The sequence below is a fragment of the Sander lucioperca genome, chromosome 8, assembly GCF_008315115.2.
Source record: "Sander lucioperca isolate FBNREF2018 chromosome 8, SLUC_FBN_1.2, whole genome shotgun sequence".
Lineage (NCBI taxonomy): Eukaryota > Metazoa > Chordata > Actinopteri > Perciformes > Percidae > Sander > Sander lucioperca.
The window spans coordinates 27,068,776-27,088,466 of NC_050180.1; the positions used below are offsets into that span (position 1 = coordinate 27,068,776).

Here is a 19,691-nt window from a genome sequence, read left to right on the forward strand (position 1 = left end):
ATCTGACACTTTTGCAACACAGGACTCACACGCCACTTAAACATGCAAAGGAAAAGCAAGAGATATCTGTGGTGTTTAAGGGGGAATAACTAAAATTTAAAAACCAAGAAAATAATATTTGGTATACCTTTAGTTGGTCCAGGTGCTGAAACTGGTTCCTTGTCTGGAATAATTTTAATAAGATCAATATAAGTATACGCGTTGCAAACAATAACAAACAAAACGTTTTTTTCAGACAGACACTTGAGTTAAGGTGTGGCATGCATTTGTTTTCTGTTTCCAGAATATGTTGGTCTTGAAGCTATGAATGCAATGACTTTATCAGGTGTTCACATGATTTTTCGTCATTGTATGTGTACCAAGTTACACTAAGGTAACTCCAGATACACCAAGAGATGTTTTAAAAAAGCCAGTTTGAATGTTATTCAGCCTCATTCATCAGAAACTGTTAATATGAAATATTTGCATTAGAAAATGTAAAATGGATTTCAGTTTATAGAAACATCACACAAACAGATTAAGACAGAATTAGACATGAATGCATTTCTTAAACCAAAGCTCTGATCGCTTTGTATGAAGACTGAAGCTGTCACATGAGAAACCATTCAAAGCAAGAGACAAACATAAATGAAAGCTACAGAAGACATGTTACCTTCAGGTGGAGAGATTGTCTCAGATACAGGAGAGGGTTTCTTCGCCACTGGTGCAACTTGAGCTACAAGAATGCCAACTTGATTAAATCACTGGCAAAGATGTTGTGAACTGACAGACACTCAAATAAAACAGACACAATTTAAGAATTCAGACCAACAGATTTCTTTGAGTAAGGACAACCAGGAAGTTAAACAACGTATATGACAAACAGAAGAAAGTACCTGTAGGAGGTACAACTTTTTCAGCTGGAGGCTTTTGTGTTGGTGGAGACGGTCTCTTTTCCTCTCGAGGAGACACTTAGGAGCACAAGATAGCAAAGGTCATGACCAAGGGAACAGAAGATATGAAAGTGACAAGACATTAAAACAGACAGAGGACAGATTAAAGAAGTTAAGAGTGAAGGCAATTGCACATGGATAAAACATGGAGAAACAAAAACAGAACCAGACAAAACACACATATACAGAAACAGAGGAGACAAAACAGAGTGAAAAAACTACCTTCAGGAAGAGCAACTTTGGCTGCAGGAGCAACAGGAGCTGAAGGCTTTGCTGCTGGTGCAGATGGTTTCTTCTCCTCTGGACGAGACACTTTAAAATACAAGATGCCAAATTCACGACCAAGACAACAACATGGTCAGTCAAGACAGACCGTTGTACTAAAACAATGCAAGATAAGACTGAAGACACAGACAGCAAGTGGAATTGCAATCGACAAAAGATAAAATCATGACGATCTCTTTTGATCAGGTAGCAAAGAAAACAAACAGACATATATTTAGTTTACAACAACATACAAACCCAAGTGAAAAACTACCTGCAGGAGGAGCAACTTTCTCTGCAGGAGGAGGTGAAGGCTTTGGTGCCGGTGCAGATGGTTTCTTCTCCTCTGGTGGAGATACTTTGGGAATACAAGATGCCAAGATCACGAACCAAGAAAACAATACGCTTGGTCAAAACAAAAACATAACGAATCACACCAAAAGATGAAAACATGTAAAACTGAAGACCAGTGAGACAATAAGAACAACACAAACAACATGGCTGACTCTTGATGAGCCAGCAAAGATGAGGAAAGTACAAACTAAACAGACTACCTGCAGGAGGTGAAGGCTTTGGTGTGGGTGCAGATGGTTTCTTCTCCTCTGGTGGAGATACTTTGGGAATACAAGATGCCAAGATCACGAACCAAGAAAACAATACGCTTGGTCAAAACAAAAACATAACGAATCACACCAAAAGATGAAAACATGGAAAACTGAAGACCAGTGAGACAATAAGAACAACACAAACAACATGGCTGACTCTTGATGAGCCAGCAAAGATGAGGAAAGTACAAACTAAACAGACTACCTGCAGGAGGTGAAGGCTTTGGTGTGGGTGCAGATGGTTTCTTCTCCTCTGGGGGAGATACTTTGGGAATACAATAAGCCAAGATTAAGACCCAACACAACAACATGGTCAAACAAGACTTACTAACAACAATAGATAAATTGGAAGAAGTGACAAGATTGGAGATGGGAAAGAATTTCAAAGAAAGATGTTAATAGACCAAGAAAGTTTCCTTAGTACATGGCGTACCTTGTCGAGTAGTGACATAAAAACATGTTACAAAGACAATGGACGAAGACAGCTGATTGTAACGATTAGTGTTAAATGTGTAGCATATTTTCTTGTTATTCAAGACCCTATTGGAAGATGTGTAAGTAAAATAAATGTGAGATGTTAAGCTCTTTAAAGAGGGGTTGATCTTATGACGATCGCGAGCCTATGCGGCTCAAATAAGAAAGAATACCTTTCTGAAGAGTTTGTTGTTCAATCTCCTGTGTTCCCTTCTTTGCTTTCTTGTCATCTTCCCTTGTTGGTGGAGGTTTAGTTGCAGCGGTTGTTGCTTCTTCAGAAGAATCCACCTTAGGGGTGATAATTATTTCTGCCAGAGAAGCAGGTTTTTTCGAAGGAAGTGCTTCTTCTGCAGGGACAAGAGGTTTCTTGTGTGGTGGAACTTGAGCTTTTTTAGTTGGAGCAACCTTGGCTTTAGTCATTGGTTTCTTGGGTAGAGTGACTTCTTCAGGAGCAACTACAGCTTTGGGAAGTTTCGGAGAGGTCTTCTCTGTAGGCAGAAAAGTATCTTTTGATGGTGAAATGTCTTCACCAGGCGAGACTGTTTTCTCAGGTGAAGGAATTCGAGCTGGAACTGGAAGTGACACTTCTTTACTTGCAGGTATAGATCTTGTTGGGACAAGTTGATCTTCAAAGGACACTTCTGCTGACACAGGAGTTGGTTTCTCCAAAGGTACAATGTCTTTAAGATACATTGTTCCCAAATCTTTGGGAGTTTTTGTGATTTCTTCCCTTGAAGACTCCATCTTTGTAGGGATTATTACTTCTTTTTTGGGAGTAAGTGTTGTCATAGGATGAGAAAGGGTGGTTTTTGGAAGAATTTGGGGTAAGTCTTGTTCAGATGTACGAGGCATGGTTCTTTCAGCTGGAACTTCTTCCACTTCGACAGAGTCCGCTTTCTTGAAAAGAGTGACTTCTTTCGATACTCTTGGTTTCTTTGGTGCAGCGATTTCTTTAGATGTAGAGATTTTAGGTTTAACAAAACCCTCCATTGGAGGCCGAGTTTCTTCATCGATTTCTTCACGATGTACCAACACAATTGATTCAGAAACGTCTTTCTGCTCATTATAAGTTGAAGGAATGTCAGCTATTACAAGTTTCTTTTCTTGATGGGTTTTCTTGTAGGTGAGTAGCTCTTTTTGGGATGTGAATTCAGTGTCAGATGAAGGAACTTCTTTCTTCGTAGGACGAGTCGTTTCAGGTGGAGGGGAGACATCTCTTTCTGATGGAAGGTCAGCTTCCTTCAGAGGTGGAGAGACAGACCTCAAATACATTTCTTCTTTCCAGTCCACTGCTTTGTCCTCCGGAAAGTCTTCTTCATCATGTGCTTCAGTATCCTCCAGTTTTTCGGGCTCATATTCTGTGTATGCTGGCTCAATGTCTGGCTCAGTATGTTCGACCTGCTGCCCTCCACGGTACCACGTAGAAACCTCATCCTCTGCAAGAACCATTTGTTGTCTTGTCTCCCTTTTCAAAGTGCTTTCTTCTCCCATAATTGACTCCCTGATTGGCACTTCCGTTTCATACATCCTGACTCTCTCTTGTCTGTGTCCAACTTCTTCTGCCAGAGAAATCCTCTCTCCAAAACCCGTTTTTACAGATGCCTCCCTGCTGTCTTCAAGCACTTCTGTTGTTTGCGTCAGATCAGTCTTTGGGGGAACTGGAGTCATTTATAAGATATCACCCAAGATTGAAGATTTGCACCATGGAGCGGTGGCCAAGAGGAAAACACAAGACAAAAACCATCAAGACACAGAAACACAGATTTCAGTGGGGTATATATTCTACTGTGTGCCTCATTTTACAACTAAACTGTAAGTATTATGAATCACTACCTCTCTGCTGTGGAGTTTCTTTAGACTTTGAATGGACTAATCCTTTTCCAGAAGGAATAACCTCATCTGGTTTCACGGACAAATAAAAGCAATTAGTCATACTACAAGTAAGTGATAATGTGTGCTGACTTTCTAAAAAAGTGGAAGTAAGTTTAGGTATACCTCTGAGATGTGTACCAGCCTCAAGATTTGTTGTTTTCTTTGGTATCTCCCTCTGTTTTGCTGTTGTGATAATTTATATGATGTCACAAACAGTCAACACACATGACAGCACAGACATCAGGACAGAAACTTTGAAGAATTAACTTCAGGTGTGAGTTAAAAGATCAAGATGAGTAAGGATTAGTTAATAAGATGTTCAGACTTATCTACCTTGTTGCTGAGGCTTTTTAGCCTGTGGAATTTGCTTTGGTGTTTCCAAATGTTGTGGTGGTGCTCGGCCACGCAGCACCGGTTCCTCTGTTACTAATTTTGGAGCCTCTGAAGTTTTCTCCAGCTCGACCGGTGGTTTAGTAACCACTTTGGGAACCACCTTTGGTGCTTCAGGAACAGTCTTTCGTTCTTCCACAACCTTCTTGGGTTCGTCTTGAATCTTCTTTGGTGCTTCAGGAACAATTTTTCGTTCTTCCACAACCTTCTTTGGTTCGTCTTGAACCTTCTTTGGTGCATCAGGAACAAGCTTTCGTTCTTCCACAACCTTCTTTGGTTCGTCTTGAACCTTCTTTGGTGCTTCAGGAACAATTTTTCGTTCTTCCGCAACCTTCTTGGGTTCGTCTTGAACCTTCTTTGGGGCTTCAGGAACAGTCTTTCGTTCTTCCACAACCTTCTTTGGTTCGTCTTGAACCTTCTTTGGTGCTTCAGGAACAGTCTTTCGTTCTTCCACAACCTTCTTTGGTTCTTCTTGAACCTTCTTTGGTGCTTCAGGAACAGTCTTTCGTTCTTCCGTAACCTTCTTTGGTTCGTCTTGAACCTTCTTTGGTGCTTCAGGAACAATTTTTCGTTCTTCCGCAACCTTCTTGGGTTCGTCTTGAACCTTCTTTGGGGCTTCAGGAACAGTCTTTCGTTCTTCCGCAACCTTCTTTGGTTCGTCTTGAACCTTCTTTGGTGCTTCAGGAACAGTCTTTCGTTCTTCCGCAACCTTCTTTGGTTCGTCTTGAACCTTCTTTGGGGCTTCAGGAACAATCTTTTGTTCTTCCGCAACCTTCTTGGGTTCGTCTTGAACCTTCTTTGGGGCTTCAGGAACCCTATGTGTTTCTTCTAGTACTTTCTTGGGTTCTTCTTGCACCCTTTTCAGTGTTTCTTGAACCTTCTTTGGCACCTCAGCAACCTTCTTTGTCTCTTCCAGAACCTTCTTCGTTTTTTCTGGGACCTTCGGTTCCTCCTGTTTTGTTTCAAAGACAGATCTCGGTGCTTCTGGCTCAGGTTTACCAGCCAGCAGATGCGGTTTTCCTTGAGTTTCAGATGTCTTCAGTTCTGAGACAACTTTAAAGAACATTTACGTACAAGATTATTATCTTGTTAAACATATTTTGAAAAGTGCAAGTCACACTCTAACGAGTGCTTAGCATGCCCAAAGATAGTCCTTTCCATGTGATACTTAGAAGCAGTTCAATTGATCAAACTAAACAAACTTAAAACATGAGAAACAACACAAACAGAAAACAGAACAACAAAGAAACCTTTTAAGAGCATCTTTGCAGTACCTTTAGTTGGAACAGCTTCAGCTCTTGTTGGAGTAAGCTGTGGCACTGATGGTTGAACTACAGGTCCCTCTGGTCTGGGAACATCTTGCACTTAAGAGAACATTATGTATTGTTTAACCGACAGGCCCAGGGCTATTGTGGTATCAGAAATTACACTCTTAAAGAGTGAATTTAAAGTCTGAAGGAAGATAATGAGAGGAAGGACAACTGAAGATTTGAAGACAAGTAACAATACCTTTAGCTGGAAGACATTCGGGTGTTGAGGGAGTAACCTTGGCTTGCTGAACAAGTTCTTCAGGTTTTGGTCGTTCTGCTGCTTTAAAAGAACATTATATATATGTTCAGGAACCTTAGGTAACCAATAAGGCTTCAATGTTACGGTCCACTCTAACGAGTGCTACTACAGAACACATAATCTGAGATTTAAAACACACAACATGGACTGGTTTGTATTACAGAAAGACATGACAACACATTAAGAGTTCAAAGACGAGCGCAGACACCTTCTTTCCAGTACCTTTTGTTAAACTATCTTCAGCCTTTGGGGGAGTCATTTTGGCAGCGATTGGCTGAGCTACGACTTCCTCTGGTTTGGCTACAGTGGGCACTTTGGAGAACATTCAAAAGGTTTTCCATTTTTACTTTCCATTCATCATAAGGTTATTGTATGAAACGAGGTGTGAGCTTCATTATTAATACACTACAGCTATGATATCATTTTCTAGAGTTAGTTTGTTGAGTGCTATATCCAAACACTCATGTGGTCTCAACTCCAAAAACGTTAGACAATGTTTTTTTGTTTTAAAGAGGTTAGCACTGGAGAACATTCAAGATTTACACAAATGTGTTAAAGAGTTATTTGTGTAAACCACAGCAACATTAAACTGTTGTAGTACAAAGAGATTTATAAAGAGGTTAGCAGATTTCTGGTTTTTATTCTCTAAAAGAAATGAATGTTATTTATGTTCAAAGTTTCCTGGAGATGGGTATGTTAGGGTTACATCGCAAGGCCAATGTAAGGGTGTTTGTGAAGTTATTCAAACACACTATAAAACAAAACAAGAAAGACATACTGTATAACACAATGGGCCCTATTTTAACGATCTAAGCGCACGGCGTGAAGTGCCTGGCGCAGATGTGTTTAGGGCGTGTCCAAATCCACTTTTGCTAGTTTAACGGCGGAAAAAAGGGTCCGTGCGCCGGACGCATGGTTCAAAAGGGTTGTACTTAGTGTCTTCATTAATCAGAGGGGTGTTTTGGGCGTAACATGCAATAAACCGATCAGAGGGTCATGTCCCATTCCCTTTAAAAGCCAGGCGCGTTTGGACCTTGGAGCATTGCTATTATGATGGAGGATTTACACATATTTTTATTTGTAATCTTCTGCATGTGTGTGTGCTGCTGTGCATCCCTGTGTGTGTAACAAACATAGTGTGCATGCTGTGCACGAGCCTAGGAGCATTTTACTAATGCGCTGTTAAAATAACAGACTTTATGACTTATTATTGACTTTAGACCAGGTTTTTGTTGGTCAATGGTGCGATCACTTCCTGCCTGAACATAGCAATACTCCCAGAATGCACCTGAACACACCTCCCTGTAAGACCAGCACGCCCATGGGCGCAAAAATGGGCACAGGTCCATTTGCTATTTAAACGACGTGGGCGCTGGATGGGAAATTGATGGGAAATTGACAATTAAACTAGCAAAGACACAGGCTTTGCGCTGTGCCGGGTGCAAGATAGGGCCCAATGTCTTTCCAACTGAACTAATTTACCTCTCGCTTCAGGGGCTTCTGGTTTTTTCTTCGCTGCTTCAGGCTTTATTTTAGGCGCTTTTGGCTCAGGCGCCGCCGGTTTCTGAGGTGCCACTTTGGGCTCGGGTGAAGGCTTTGGTTGATAAGGTTCAGGAGTGACCTTTTTGGTCACTTCCTGTTGTTCAGGTTCTGGTTTGGTGTAAACTGAAGTTTCTTCGTGGTTAACAGAGAAATAATACTGTGAGTCAACACAGAGCACACACAGCTTTAAGAGTTCAAAAAGGTAAAAGGACAATATAACTCACAAACCATAAATAGACATAAATAACAGACAAAAGCAAAGAATACAATGCTTTTTACGCATCGTAAGAATGCTGCGTTTAGCTGAGACACTTAAGACAACATTAAGTTATACAGACAGGAAGACAAAACCTTCATCTGAAGATCATCTTCAGAGTTTTATTTGATAAAGATACTGAGGACAGGATTGTCAGAATTTAAGATCACCCAAAATGTAAAATGTTCAAATTTCATGCTAAGATTTTTGAATTTGCTGTGTAATGTTCAAAAACAATGATTTGTATATAAATAAATAAATAAACACAGTATGTATAAATACTGGATATACGTTAACATCTTTACAGATATAAAGATTAGGATCAGGATTTTGAATGCTAAAATGGTGCGATTGTAGTGTACATTTTAGAGTAACAATTTCTTATAAATGAATATTTATTTAGTGCAAATAAATACTGCTGTTTCAATATAAAATATGTGAAAAAAATGACAAAATAAAGTCATGAAATTGAACATTTTATGATTCAATTTGAAAAGTTTTTCATCTCTTTTTTGGATGTTTTATATTAAGATTTAAGAATGTGAGCCGATGAAGACTCTAAGATCACAAACAAAGACAACAATCAACCTGTAATAAATAACCTTGTTATGAATATTACCTTCTGGCGCTGGAGGTTCCTCTCGCCGAGACGGAGCCGTGACAGTTACCTCGGGCTGCGTCTTCCTTGCTTCCGGTACTTTAAAATATTATCACGGAGTTCAGTTTTCTGATTACGATAAATGCTAAAATCAAGAATCTTTTCATCATTTTAAGAGAAATAAATGAAGAAAAGCAACAAACAATGTGACTGAAGCAAGAAAGGTTTAAAGAATGAACAAATAAAACACTAATGAGACAGAAAGACGTACAAGAAGAGAACTTTGACTGGACTTTACATTCAAACTATGACGGCCAAACTACTACTCTCTACTTTCTGTTTTGTAAGCTCTAGTGAGGGTTAATAAGAGTGTAACAGAAATAAGAACATACGTAGAAGACAGGAAACATGATTAAGAAAGACAGGAACAAGTAAAAGAAGTAAAAGACAGACAAAACTAAAAGATGATCTACAACTTTGGAGAAAGAGAAGCTTCGATAAAGCAGCGCAAAGCGTAAAATGTCAAAACAAACATTAAACGGCGGCTCACAGATTTCTGTTACATTACAATCATAGGCGTAGATTTCAAGGGGGGGGGGTTCAAGGGGTGCAGGGGGTATTCCCCCCCAATATTTCAGAAGAGGTAGATTTAGTAGATCAGATTAGATGTATTTCCCCTTAAAATATGAAAGACAACCAACTCCCCAAAAATAGGTAAAAATAACCATTCAAGGGGCTGAAAACATGAACCGAAAACAAGACTGCATGTTCTACATCCTAGGGGGTTATATAACATAACAGGAATACAACAAAAAACATATATATTCATGTAGATTTAAACTTTGCAGCTTATGTCTCATTCTCTAACAGATTTGTTGTTGATATGGACATTATTCCTAAAGAAAAACATCCCAAAATGGGGACGCAGAAAGTTTTGAACAATATATAAATAAAGACATTTGCACCATAAATTGATGCAGAGAATGCACAAATTGTTGCAGGAAATTAAATGTTTGACGCTAAATATTTTATGGGGGAGGTTCCCAGACCCCTTGGTTATAATGTGCCCCCCCAATGTTGAAACAAAACCTACGCCCTTGCGTTACAGCCACAAGCTTTGTGGGACAGCCAAAAAGCATTTATACCTTCAGGGACTTGTTGTCTCATCTCCACTTTCTGAGTCCTCTCAACTATTTCTTCAACTGCTTCTTTCTCTTCTGGTGAGGAAGGACAAAAAGAAGCTGACATGTAAAGACTGCAGCACGTCTTCAACTATCCAAGGGTTATTAAGGCGGAGATGAAGATTTTACTGCAAATAATCAACCGTTAATGAAGAAACATGGAGACGGACAGTCGACCGACACAACAGAGAGACATTTAAAGGACAACACACAATGTGGAGACAGTTTTTATGTTGATGAGTTGTTTGATAAGACAGAAGACGTTGGATACCTGTGACAGAGGAGAAGCGAAGAGAAACGGTCTCTTCTTCAACGGTCAGACTTTTGAAAGCTATGGATCAAATCATTAAGGGATCGTCAGCTCTTAGAGATCTCGGTTCAAACACTTCAGCTTTGTGCAGAAGAGGATTATGTTTAACAATCATTTGAGTTATAAATCAGACTTTAATCTCAAACTTTATGCTACAACCTAAACTTTACATCCACATTTCAGACATTAATGTTACAATTTGCAAATGAAACTCAGGGAATTATGAGATAAAGGCCTGAAAACTCGGACATTAAAGTCAAAATTTCATTTAATATTCTATTGATTTATTTATTCTTGCTCTCATGAAAATGAGAAAATAATCTCAGACTTTAACTAGATTGTTTCTCCACATAATCCTCTTCTATACATTAGTTTCCCTTTAGAGACAGGAAGTGAAATTATTGACTTTAAAGTTATTGGGAGGGTTGATGGTGGAATTAATATTAACGGAGTTGAAAATGATCACACGATTAATAAGGAGAGTTATAGGAGCAGGATGATGATGATGATGATGAAGGTTTTAGGATGGATGGAAAAGGCTTTTATGTTGAAATGCAAAAAACATTTCATCACGCAAATAAGAATTATTAATAAAGTCGAAAAATGATGACAGTTAGTACGAATGTTTCCCGTACCTTTCACTTCTGTTCGTTCTTCGTAGTGATAGAATTCGGAAGAATCTTTTGGTGGAAAAAAATACATTTATGAATGAAACAAGCTGTTTATAAGAGTGAAAGTCTGGTTGGTATAAAGTGTCCCAGACTCACCGCGAACAAACATGGACGCTGCTTCTGGGACACGAACTGACGCGTCGAGGACGTCTGAAGGTTTATAAATACAACTTCAGTTAATCCACGTTCAAATTAACCGAAATATTTAAAAAATAGTTTGTCATGACAGTAAAACTTCATATTTCCTTAATCTTGCACTTGTATTGTGTCCTGTGTCTGTCCATAAGTGACAAAAATGTTTTTTAAAAAGTGTAGAAAAAAGCAACAAACATTTAAAAAAAGTTGAAAAAAAACAACAAAAACGTTGAAAAAGAGTGTCAAAATGGAGGAAAAATATGGAAAAAACCATGTTTCATAAATAGTACATATAGCTTAATGAATGAAAAAGCTGAGCGAGGTTATAACGAGTTATAAAGAGGCTTCGACCAAAGCGGAAAACGCTGCATGTATTGCATGTCTTGTGTCTGTCCATGTATGAATTCTTTGTATTTTTATGTGGCAATTTTTTGTCTTATGGACAAATAAACAAATCTTGCATCTTAAATTTGGAAATGAGTGAGAATGATTCGACTCAGCCCTAACCTGTAACATGACATTGTCAGAAAAACTATTTGACTTTAATAAAATGAGAAATGTGTTTCAGTTGTACTGTCATCACTTCTTTTTAAAGTACTCACCCTGCGGAACCTTTCCTAACCCAACCTCTGTGGAAGGACAAGTACAAAATGTTATTTGAATATTAATAAGTTAAAACTGATTAGAGACTTTATATCGGTATAATAAAAGCTACGGACCTTTACCCGACAGGTAAAGCTCAGCGGTGCTTCGAGCTTCTCCCATCGGCTCCAGACGGGCAATCACCGAGTAAACGCCTGGCGGACCGGACACATTATTAATGCTTGCATATTACATATCATGTTCATTTTCGCTGTGTGAAATACTGATGGAGGGGACACATTATAAATGCTTGCATTTTATAAATCATGTTCATTTTCTCTGAGTAAACGCCTGGCGGAGCGGACACATTATTAATGCTCGCATACTATTATTAATTATGTGCATTTTCTCTGTTTGAAACTCTGATGGAGTGAACACATTATTAATGCTTGCATATAATATATAATGTTTATTTGTGTGTGTGTGTGTGTGTGTGTGTGTGTGTGTGTGTGTGTGTGTGTGTCTGTGTCTATGTCTGTGTGTGTGTGTCGTGTTTGTGTGTGTGTGAAACTCTGACGGAGTGGACACATTATTAATGCTCGCATATAATACATAATGTTAATTTTCTCTGTGTGAAACACTAACACAGGAGCTTTAAAGAATTGGATGGACACAGTTAATTAGCTATGATAGCTTCCCCCATTTGAACATCCAATCAGAAGTCAGTGTTACATTTCATAAATCATCATTTAAAGCTGCACAACTGAAGCAGATTTCTTTGTCTTTCTTATTGCCGTTCTGCATATTTGCACATTATGAAATGTGTTTTTAAGTTGTTAACAAACTGTCTTTTTGTCCGTTTTGCGCAGCCTTAAGTCATCTCCTACAAGTTCAACCTCTGAAATAAAAGATTAAGAACATATTTGCAAGTATTTTTTCCGTTTGTAATGAAAACTTCTGGAGGATGAACGTGTAAAATGCGTCTCTGGATCTCTTCACAGTTTAACAAACCTTCGTCTTGGGCCGTGACGTTGCGGATGGTCATAAAGTGGCGGCGGCCGTCGGTCCTGAAGTTATATTTGTCGCACTCTCGGAGCTCCCACGAGTCTTTGTACCACGCCACGGTGGCGTTGTCGAAGGAGAGCTCGCACTCGAAGGTGGCGCAGTGGCGCTCGCTCACCTCGATGCTTTGGATGCGTTTAGTGAACTGAATTTGTTCGGCTAAAAGCAGACAGTCAGAGTTTATCACACGATTGCATTTTGTTGTGTTATTAAGAGTCTTTGTAGAGTTAAATCAGAAATAAATAATATGTAAGTAGGGCTGCACAATATATCTTTTATTTTTTTTATCGTCATCGCAATATCAACTGCCGCAATTAACACATTGCAAAACTCACTCGTTAGTTGAAAGAAAATATCAGCAGAAAACTGCACTTTAAATCATTCTGTTTTAGTGCTGCCTTTTATATTCAATTCAATGTTCAATCTATTCAATAAAAGAAAGTTGGGCATGATTTCCTTTCATTAGTTTTGATGCAGAACAGAGTACACTTTAATATCTGTTTATGTATTGCGAGTTATATTGTTATCGTGATATTTAACAACGTTATTGCATATTTTCCTCATATCGTGCAGCCCTAATCAGTTCATAACACACGATTGGATATTGTTATTTAAGTGTTATAAGAGTCTTTGTAGTTTGGACTGAATGTGAAAGAAACACGGAACAAAAACAGGAAACAGGAAACAGAAACCCACATTACAAAAACACACAGAATACGGCGGCGGGTTCAAGAGGTCAGTTTGTTCCGTTAGTGTGAAGTCGTATTGCTCACCTGACTCGGAAACAGCTCCTGATAATAAAATAAAAGAGTGGGACATGTGGACACGTTACAGACGCACAGACAGATGTCCGTCGGGCGTATCTGCCAACCCTAGGACGGCGACCGTTACCACGCCATAAACTAAATTCATTGGTCGTCCCGACTACATCTTCTCAATGTCAATGTCAATGTTATTTGTATAGCACCTTTCATTACACGTAAACCCAACCCAAAGTGCTTTCCATTAAAAACAGCTTACGCATTAAGAGAACGCATTCATATAAAGAATACACAACAAAAACAAACAAGACATACAAGTGTGACTATACAAATTCACACGCACACACACACACACACACACACACACACACACACTCACACACACACTCACACACAAACACCTTTTTTCTACTGTCTTTGAAAGTCATTTGACGAAAAAGATCAAAAGTCATTACATAATGCGTTGTTACGCTATTCATTTTTGGGACGACACTGGCTGCCTTAAGCAAAGAAAACCCCTAAAGAAGAAGAAGAAGTAATTTGGACAACCAATGAAATTATTTTGGAGCGAAAATAAGCGAAAATAATCCTTCACCATCCAAGGATTCGCAGATTCACAGCTATCACACGGGACAGGGAGTGGTAGCGCTGAGAGAGAAAGTGGTAACGCTGGGACAGGAAGTGGTAACACTGGGACCTACCTGTGACGGTGAGCTTGGCGTTGGCGATGTGCGGCCCGCAGACCACGCGGTAGCTGCCCTGGTCTTTCTCCTGGCAGTTCCTGATGGACAGGTAGTGGCGGTCACCGGCACGGCCGATGTCGTATTTGTCGCTGCTTTCCAGTTTCTGTGTTCCTTTGTACCAGCTCAGGGTGATCTCTGGGTAGTTGATGCGGATCTTACACTCGAAAGTGGCGGTCTGGTTCTCCGGCGTCTTCTGGTCGCTGATGGGCTCCAGCACAGAGACGGGCTGAGGGTTCAAACGGACACAAACCTCAGAAAAAGTGACAAAAATATCGAAGACAGCGACAAAAATTATGAAAAAAGAGACAACAATGTCAAAGACGGCAACAAAAACATAACAAAAAGTTGGAGAAAGCGACAAAAACATCAAAAACGTGATAAAAACATCCCAAAAAGTGACAAAAACTTCAAAGACGCGGACAAAAATGTCAGAAAAAGCAACAAAAACATTGTACATGTGCTGAAGGTGTCGAAAAATGGAACAAAAACATCGGACAAAAGGGCCAAAAAAAGACAAAGACAAAAACGTCTAAAAAGGCACTCCAGCATTCAACAATATCGTATTGTGACATCAGCATGCTGAAGATATATTGTGGGACCTCTGGTGATTCTCAGCCCTACTTTAATGTATATATATATATATGCCCGCTGGTCAGACTGTGCAGCTTCTGCTCAACCCGTACGGCGTGCCGCAGCAGCCTCTTATTTCCGAACATCTCCCTCCCCCCCCCACTCTACGAAATTTCCCGGTAGATTTTTTTTGGTCCCACTCCACCGCTGAATAAATGTAAAATGTTCTGATGTACCTCTGTGCCGACGCGTCCCTCCAGCTGCTGGATCAGTCGAGACATGTCTTCCTCTTCCACACGGCCGCCACGCTCCACTTCCTGCAGCGGGAAACCATGTTAACAAAAGTTAATCAGGGATACGATATCTATCTTCATCTCTTCCTGCAATCAGGAGTCAATCCCAGCTGTCAATCCTGAGGTTTCAGCCTGTTTTTATAGCATCAAATAACTCATAAAAACCAAAACTGATCAGAAAAATCAACACTTGAACAAACATCAGTGTGATCAGAACTACATAACTCACAGAAACCATCTTTGGGAAACTTTGCTTGACGTGTACTTTGTTAGAAATGTGCTGTACCTTCAAAGTAAATCTTTAATCTGAACACAAATTTTGAATTAGACAATCCAATCAAATGACCACAGATCATCAGGAAGAGGTCAAAGTTCCTCTGTCCCACCACTAGGGCCGGGTATCTTTCAAAGATTTCTGATACCGGTACTGATGCTGCGTTCCAGACACAATTTTTAGCCTGTAAGTTACAACTTCAAGTCACGACTCACGACTTGGTAGCGTTCCAGGCAAAGTCACAAGCTGGTTAGATAAACATTGTGCCGTTAGCAGGGTTCAGGTTAGGCTACCTAACGTTAACGTTAGCTAGCGCTAGCCGATACTAGCGATTTCTAGTCGCCAACATATTTTGGTCTTCATTCAATAAACATAGCCTGTAGTAGTACACAGTCGTATGTGTATTGTTTTGATTACAACGTGCGGAATTACTTTACGTTGCCTATTTATGTCTATTTATTTCTATTTCTCACCGTTAATCACCGGTGTCTGTACAGCATCAACAGGGGATGCCATTGTTGATGTGTGTGTGTGTGTGTGTGACGTCAAAAACTGTAACTGGGAGTACAACGATCTAGTACGAGTTCACGGGGAGTAAGTTAGGGGTTTGACCGCTGTTCCAGGGCACTTTCACGGCTAGAAGGTTGTGAAAACACGGGTTACAGGTTGTCTGGAACGCAGCATGATACCACTACCGGAACTTCGAAACTGATTCCTGAACTACTATACTACAATACTTTTCTACCAATTTTATGAAATAAAAAGAAATTACAACATTACGACTGATCTTTGTATGAATGTTCTAGCTCCGACTGTGTGTAATGTAGAGTTTCTCCTACGTGTCTACGATTTGTAACGTTAGACAGCCAATCACAGACATTATTAGATCTATACAGATCTTCTGTACCCGACCCTACTCACCACTTTTCCGCTCTCCATCTCCTTCTCCCTCTTCAGGAACTCGATGGCCTGCAGGATGGCGCGGTAGTCATGGATACCGTGGTCTGTCAGGATCTTCTCGTACTCTTTGGGGTCGTGGCCTCTGAGCAACTCCACGATGTCTAAGTCTCCTTCTTTCTTCGGACTCTTCTGCTTCGAGGGAGTCCTGACACAAATACCAAACACACAATCAGAGACGTTGTCGTTTCAGCAACAATGTTGCTCGATGCTACCGGAGTTTAGAGTAAACTCAAAGAAAGCGGAAGTGAAGGACATTCGGTGGAACTTCCGCCATTGATGTAGACTACGTTCAGTGTAAATAAAGAAATCGACCAACACATGTCTCTCTTACTTCTTCAGCCTCGTCCACATGTCTCCTAGTCACGACAACTTCACCTTTTCCTTACACATTTAAGCTAGCAATTCAGTGTGGCAACAGCTTTTCAGAAATCCTTAAAATATTGCATTGGTATTATTCAACATTTCAAATGATATTCATACTAATTAAAACCATTTTCACGAATCCAACTATTCTCACAACTTCACCTTTTTCTTACGCATTTAGGCCAGCAACCTAGTTTAGCTTTAACAATTTAACGAACACACTGTAGTTCCAGGGTGGATGAAGACACTTCTAAAAGGCCGACGGTCACATGTAATGCCTCGTTCAAACGGTGCATTTCTCTGCTTCTAAATTTTAAAAAAGGAAGTCTTTACACGGTAGTGATCTGGAGATATTGAACATGACATAAAACATGTAATTTGTTGTTGTAAACGACAGCGTAGTGCTCAGAGGGTTAATGAGGGAAATGTGTGCCTGTGTGTCTGTGTGTGTGTGTGTGTGTGTGTGTGTGTGTGTGTGTGTCTGTGTCTGTGTGTGTGTGTGTGTGTGTGTGTGTGTGTGTGTGTGTGTGTGTCTGTGTGTGTGAATTTAATTGTTATGATTTAGCTTTTCAGAATTCACATTTTGTAGTTTCGACTAAATAAAGCAATCATCCAACACATGTCTCTCTTACTTCTTCAGCTTGGTGCGAATATCTCCGATTCCCTGCACTTCCTCCTTCTTGGTGACGGCCATGTCGGCGCTGGACTCGATCTCTCCGTGTTTGTTGGTGGCGACGCATCGGTACTGACCGGCGTCGCTCTTGGTCACCTCTCTGATCTCCATGCGGGCGTCTTGGCCCTTGTGCTCGATGGTGATGCGACCACCGGGCGTGATCTGCCGCCATTTGCCCTTCATCCACTTCACGCTGGGGATCGGGTCGCCGCCGATTTTAGCGATGAACGTCGCGGTGCCCTCTGCAAAGAAAACACAAACATGTAGCTCTATGTGGAATCTTCAGGCGATGACATCTGTCCGACAGTTCTTCATTTCCTAGAAAACTTGATAGTTTAGTTTGTGTCCTGTGTTGTTTCCGACGTGGACCTGTTACTGAAAGGTCTGTAAACTACTGAACCGATAAGACTGACTGACCTGCAGCATCCTTTCCAAAGGTCGCCGTTTGGGTCTAGACTAGAGGGTGACACAGGAATCAATTGTCTAAAGTGTGTATAAAGTGTTATATAATCTTGCCCCCCCTCCGCTGCATGGCTTCATCCGGAGACTTGAAAACGGAGGAGGTACATGGGCCTCTGTAAAAGGGGACTGTGTAATACCATTTAGACGCACCACTTTTGGACAGAACGTATTGTCAATAGGAGGTCAACTCTGGAATAGTTCGCCCCTCCCAATCAGAGAGGGTCCTACATTCACACCTTTAAAACTCATTTAAAACAGAGATGCACTCACTTTTAATAGTCACATATTTCTTTACCCATACACTTTCACTGCTAAACTGAATGCAGTTTAGAGGTGGATGAATAACGTCTTTGTCATCATGTATTTTTGTTTTGTTTTGCTTGTTTGTTTTGTCAATGTCACCATTATGTGTACCTTTTAATGTTTAGTGAATGAGTGCTGTATGACTGCTAGTTGTTTCTACGTTAGTCTTATGTCACCTGCCTAGGGACTGCAGATGGAAAGTAGTTATTTTTAACTAATTCTGGCATATTTACATGGTGTTTTTATACAACAATGTTCATAAATATGCACGGTCCCTATCAAATAAACCAATAAAATAAAAAATTGTCGCTCCCATCCTATCCCGAGCCCACGAAAATACTCCTGTCATATCCCGATCACGTGACTGCCCCCCCACCCCCCAAAAATCCTGTCCTGCAAAATCCAGAGAGAAAGACTCCCGAATCCCGTCCCGCTCCCGTTTGGTTCCCTATGTTGTCTAAAGTTATCAGACTCTGTTGCCCCCCTTGTAGCATGTTTGGTTAATCGCGGTCAAATCACTGAGGTTGCCTCGGAAATTAATATACATGCATTACCTGCAGGCCTAGGACATTTCATTACGTAATTCCTAACGGAGATCTTCTCCCACTCAAATCACACATTTATCGATTCAGGGTAGGCTAGAAGAATCGATGCCTTCCGCATACTAAGTAGCCTAGGAATACCTCGCAATCTTTGGGCGCACTCACTCATTGCAGCGTCATGCTCCCGCCCGTTCCCGTTGATTTCTATGCTCTATTCCGTCCCTATCACGTTACCAACAGTGAAATATACTCCTGCACCGCGGGACTCCCGCAGGAATACTGTGACCTGCGGGAGTCTCGAAAAATTGTCACCCTCTAGTCTAGACTACAAAGCAACCCCGCAGTTTTCAAACCCAAACTGTTTCCCAATGTTAAAGTTTTAGGGATGAAATTTTTATTCTTAAAATATTTTGACTTCTTTCCTTAAATTATTCTGAAAAACATAAATCAACAAGTCTGCTGATTTCATATATCTCTGGAACAACAGGACGCTATTATTGTGTTAGCACGACATCACGTTAGCGCGACATCACAATGATTCTGTTTTGTTAAATTTGTGTCATTTCCCTGACAATGTCACGATAAGTCTTGTCACGTGTCTCAAACCTGGGAGCTCAAGCCTTGTTCCTGTGGAGTTCACAGCCTCTAACAGTCTACTTACTCTCTGTGACGGAAATGTTTTTGGGTTCCTCGATGAAGAAAAGGTTGTCGAGCCTTTTGGCTGGAGCAGCTGCGGGTTGGGCAGCGGCCTCGCTGGGGGCGGCCTTCACTCCTTTATCTGAAAACCAATGACAACGACCAGTTAGTGCTGACACCAAACAGCCCAATCAGAGCCTTAAATCAAACTGGCATTAAAATAAACAAAGTTTTAAAGGTGCTCTAAGTGATGTCACATGTTTTTTAGGCTACAACATTTTTTGTCACATACAGCAAACATCTCCTCACTATCTGCTAGCTGCCTGTCCCCTGAACACACTGTAAAAAACATCTCCTCACTATCCGCTAGCTGCCTGTCCCCTGAACACACTGTAAAAAACATCTCCTCACTATCTGCTAGCTGCCTGTCCCCTGAACACACTGTAAAAAACATCTCCTCACTATCTGCTAGCTGCCTGTCCCCTGAACACACTGTAAAAAACATCTCCTCACTATCCGCTAGCTGCCTGTCCCCTGAACACACTGTAAAAAACACGGTCTCTGTAGACAGCCCAGGCTCCACAAACACCAACAAAAACAAACTGCGCCAACCTGCACCACCAAACATGTCATGTCTTCCAGCCAATAACCGACAGGAAGGATTTGGG

At 40.6% G+C, this 19,691-nt stretch overlaps 1 protein-coding gene across 4 annotated transcripts in view; it reads right to left on the reverse strand.

The window, feature by feature from the left end:
- LOC116060878 (titin-like) overlaps nucleotides 1-19,691 on the reverse strand; it is a 280,598-nt gene that overhangs the window by 172,907 nt on the left and 88,000 nt on the right. For 3 of the 4 annotated variants that reach the window (XM_036003989.1, XM_036003988.1, XM_031314638.2), the window contains exons 40-46: nucleotides 19,049-19,165; nucleotides 17,040-17,322; nucleotides 16,006-16,189; nucleotides 14,754-14,834; nucleotides 13,906-14,173; nucleotides 9,648-9,719; nucleotides 8,524-8,601 (exon numbers count right to left, since the gene is read on the reverse strand). In XM_036003989.1, the coding sequence (XP_035859882.1) occupies nucleotides 8,524-8,601; nucleotides 9,648-9,719; nucleotides 13,906-14,173; nucleotides 14,754-14,834; nucleotides 16,006-16,189; nucleotides 17,040-17,322; nucleotides 19,049-19,165 (1,083 nt within the window). Of the gene's footprint in view, nucleotides 1-8,523; nucleotides 8,602-9,647; nucleotides 9,720-9,954; nucleotides 10,015-10,628; nucleotides 10,674-10,760; nucleotides 10,810-13,905; nucleotides 14,174-14,753; nucleotides 14,835-16,005; nucleotides 16,190-17,039; nucleotides 17,323-19,048; nucleotides 19,166-19,691 lie in introns of those variants that run through there. The other variant, XM_036003990.1, reaches the window with a different exon arrangement.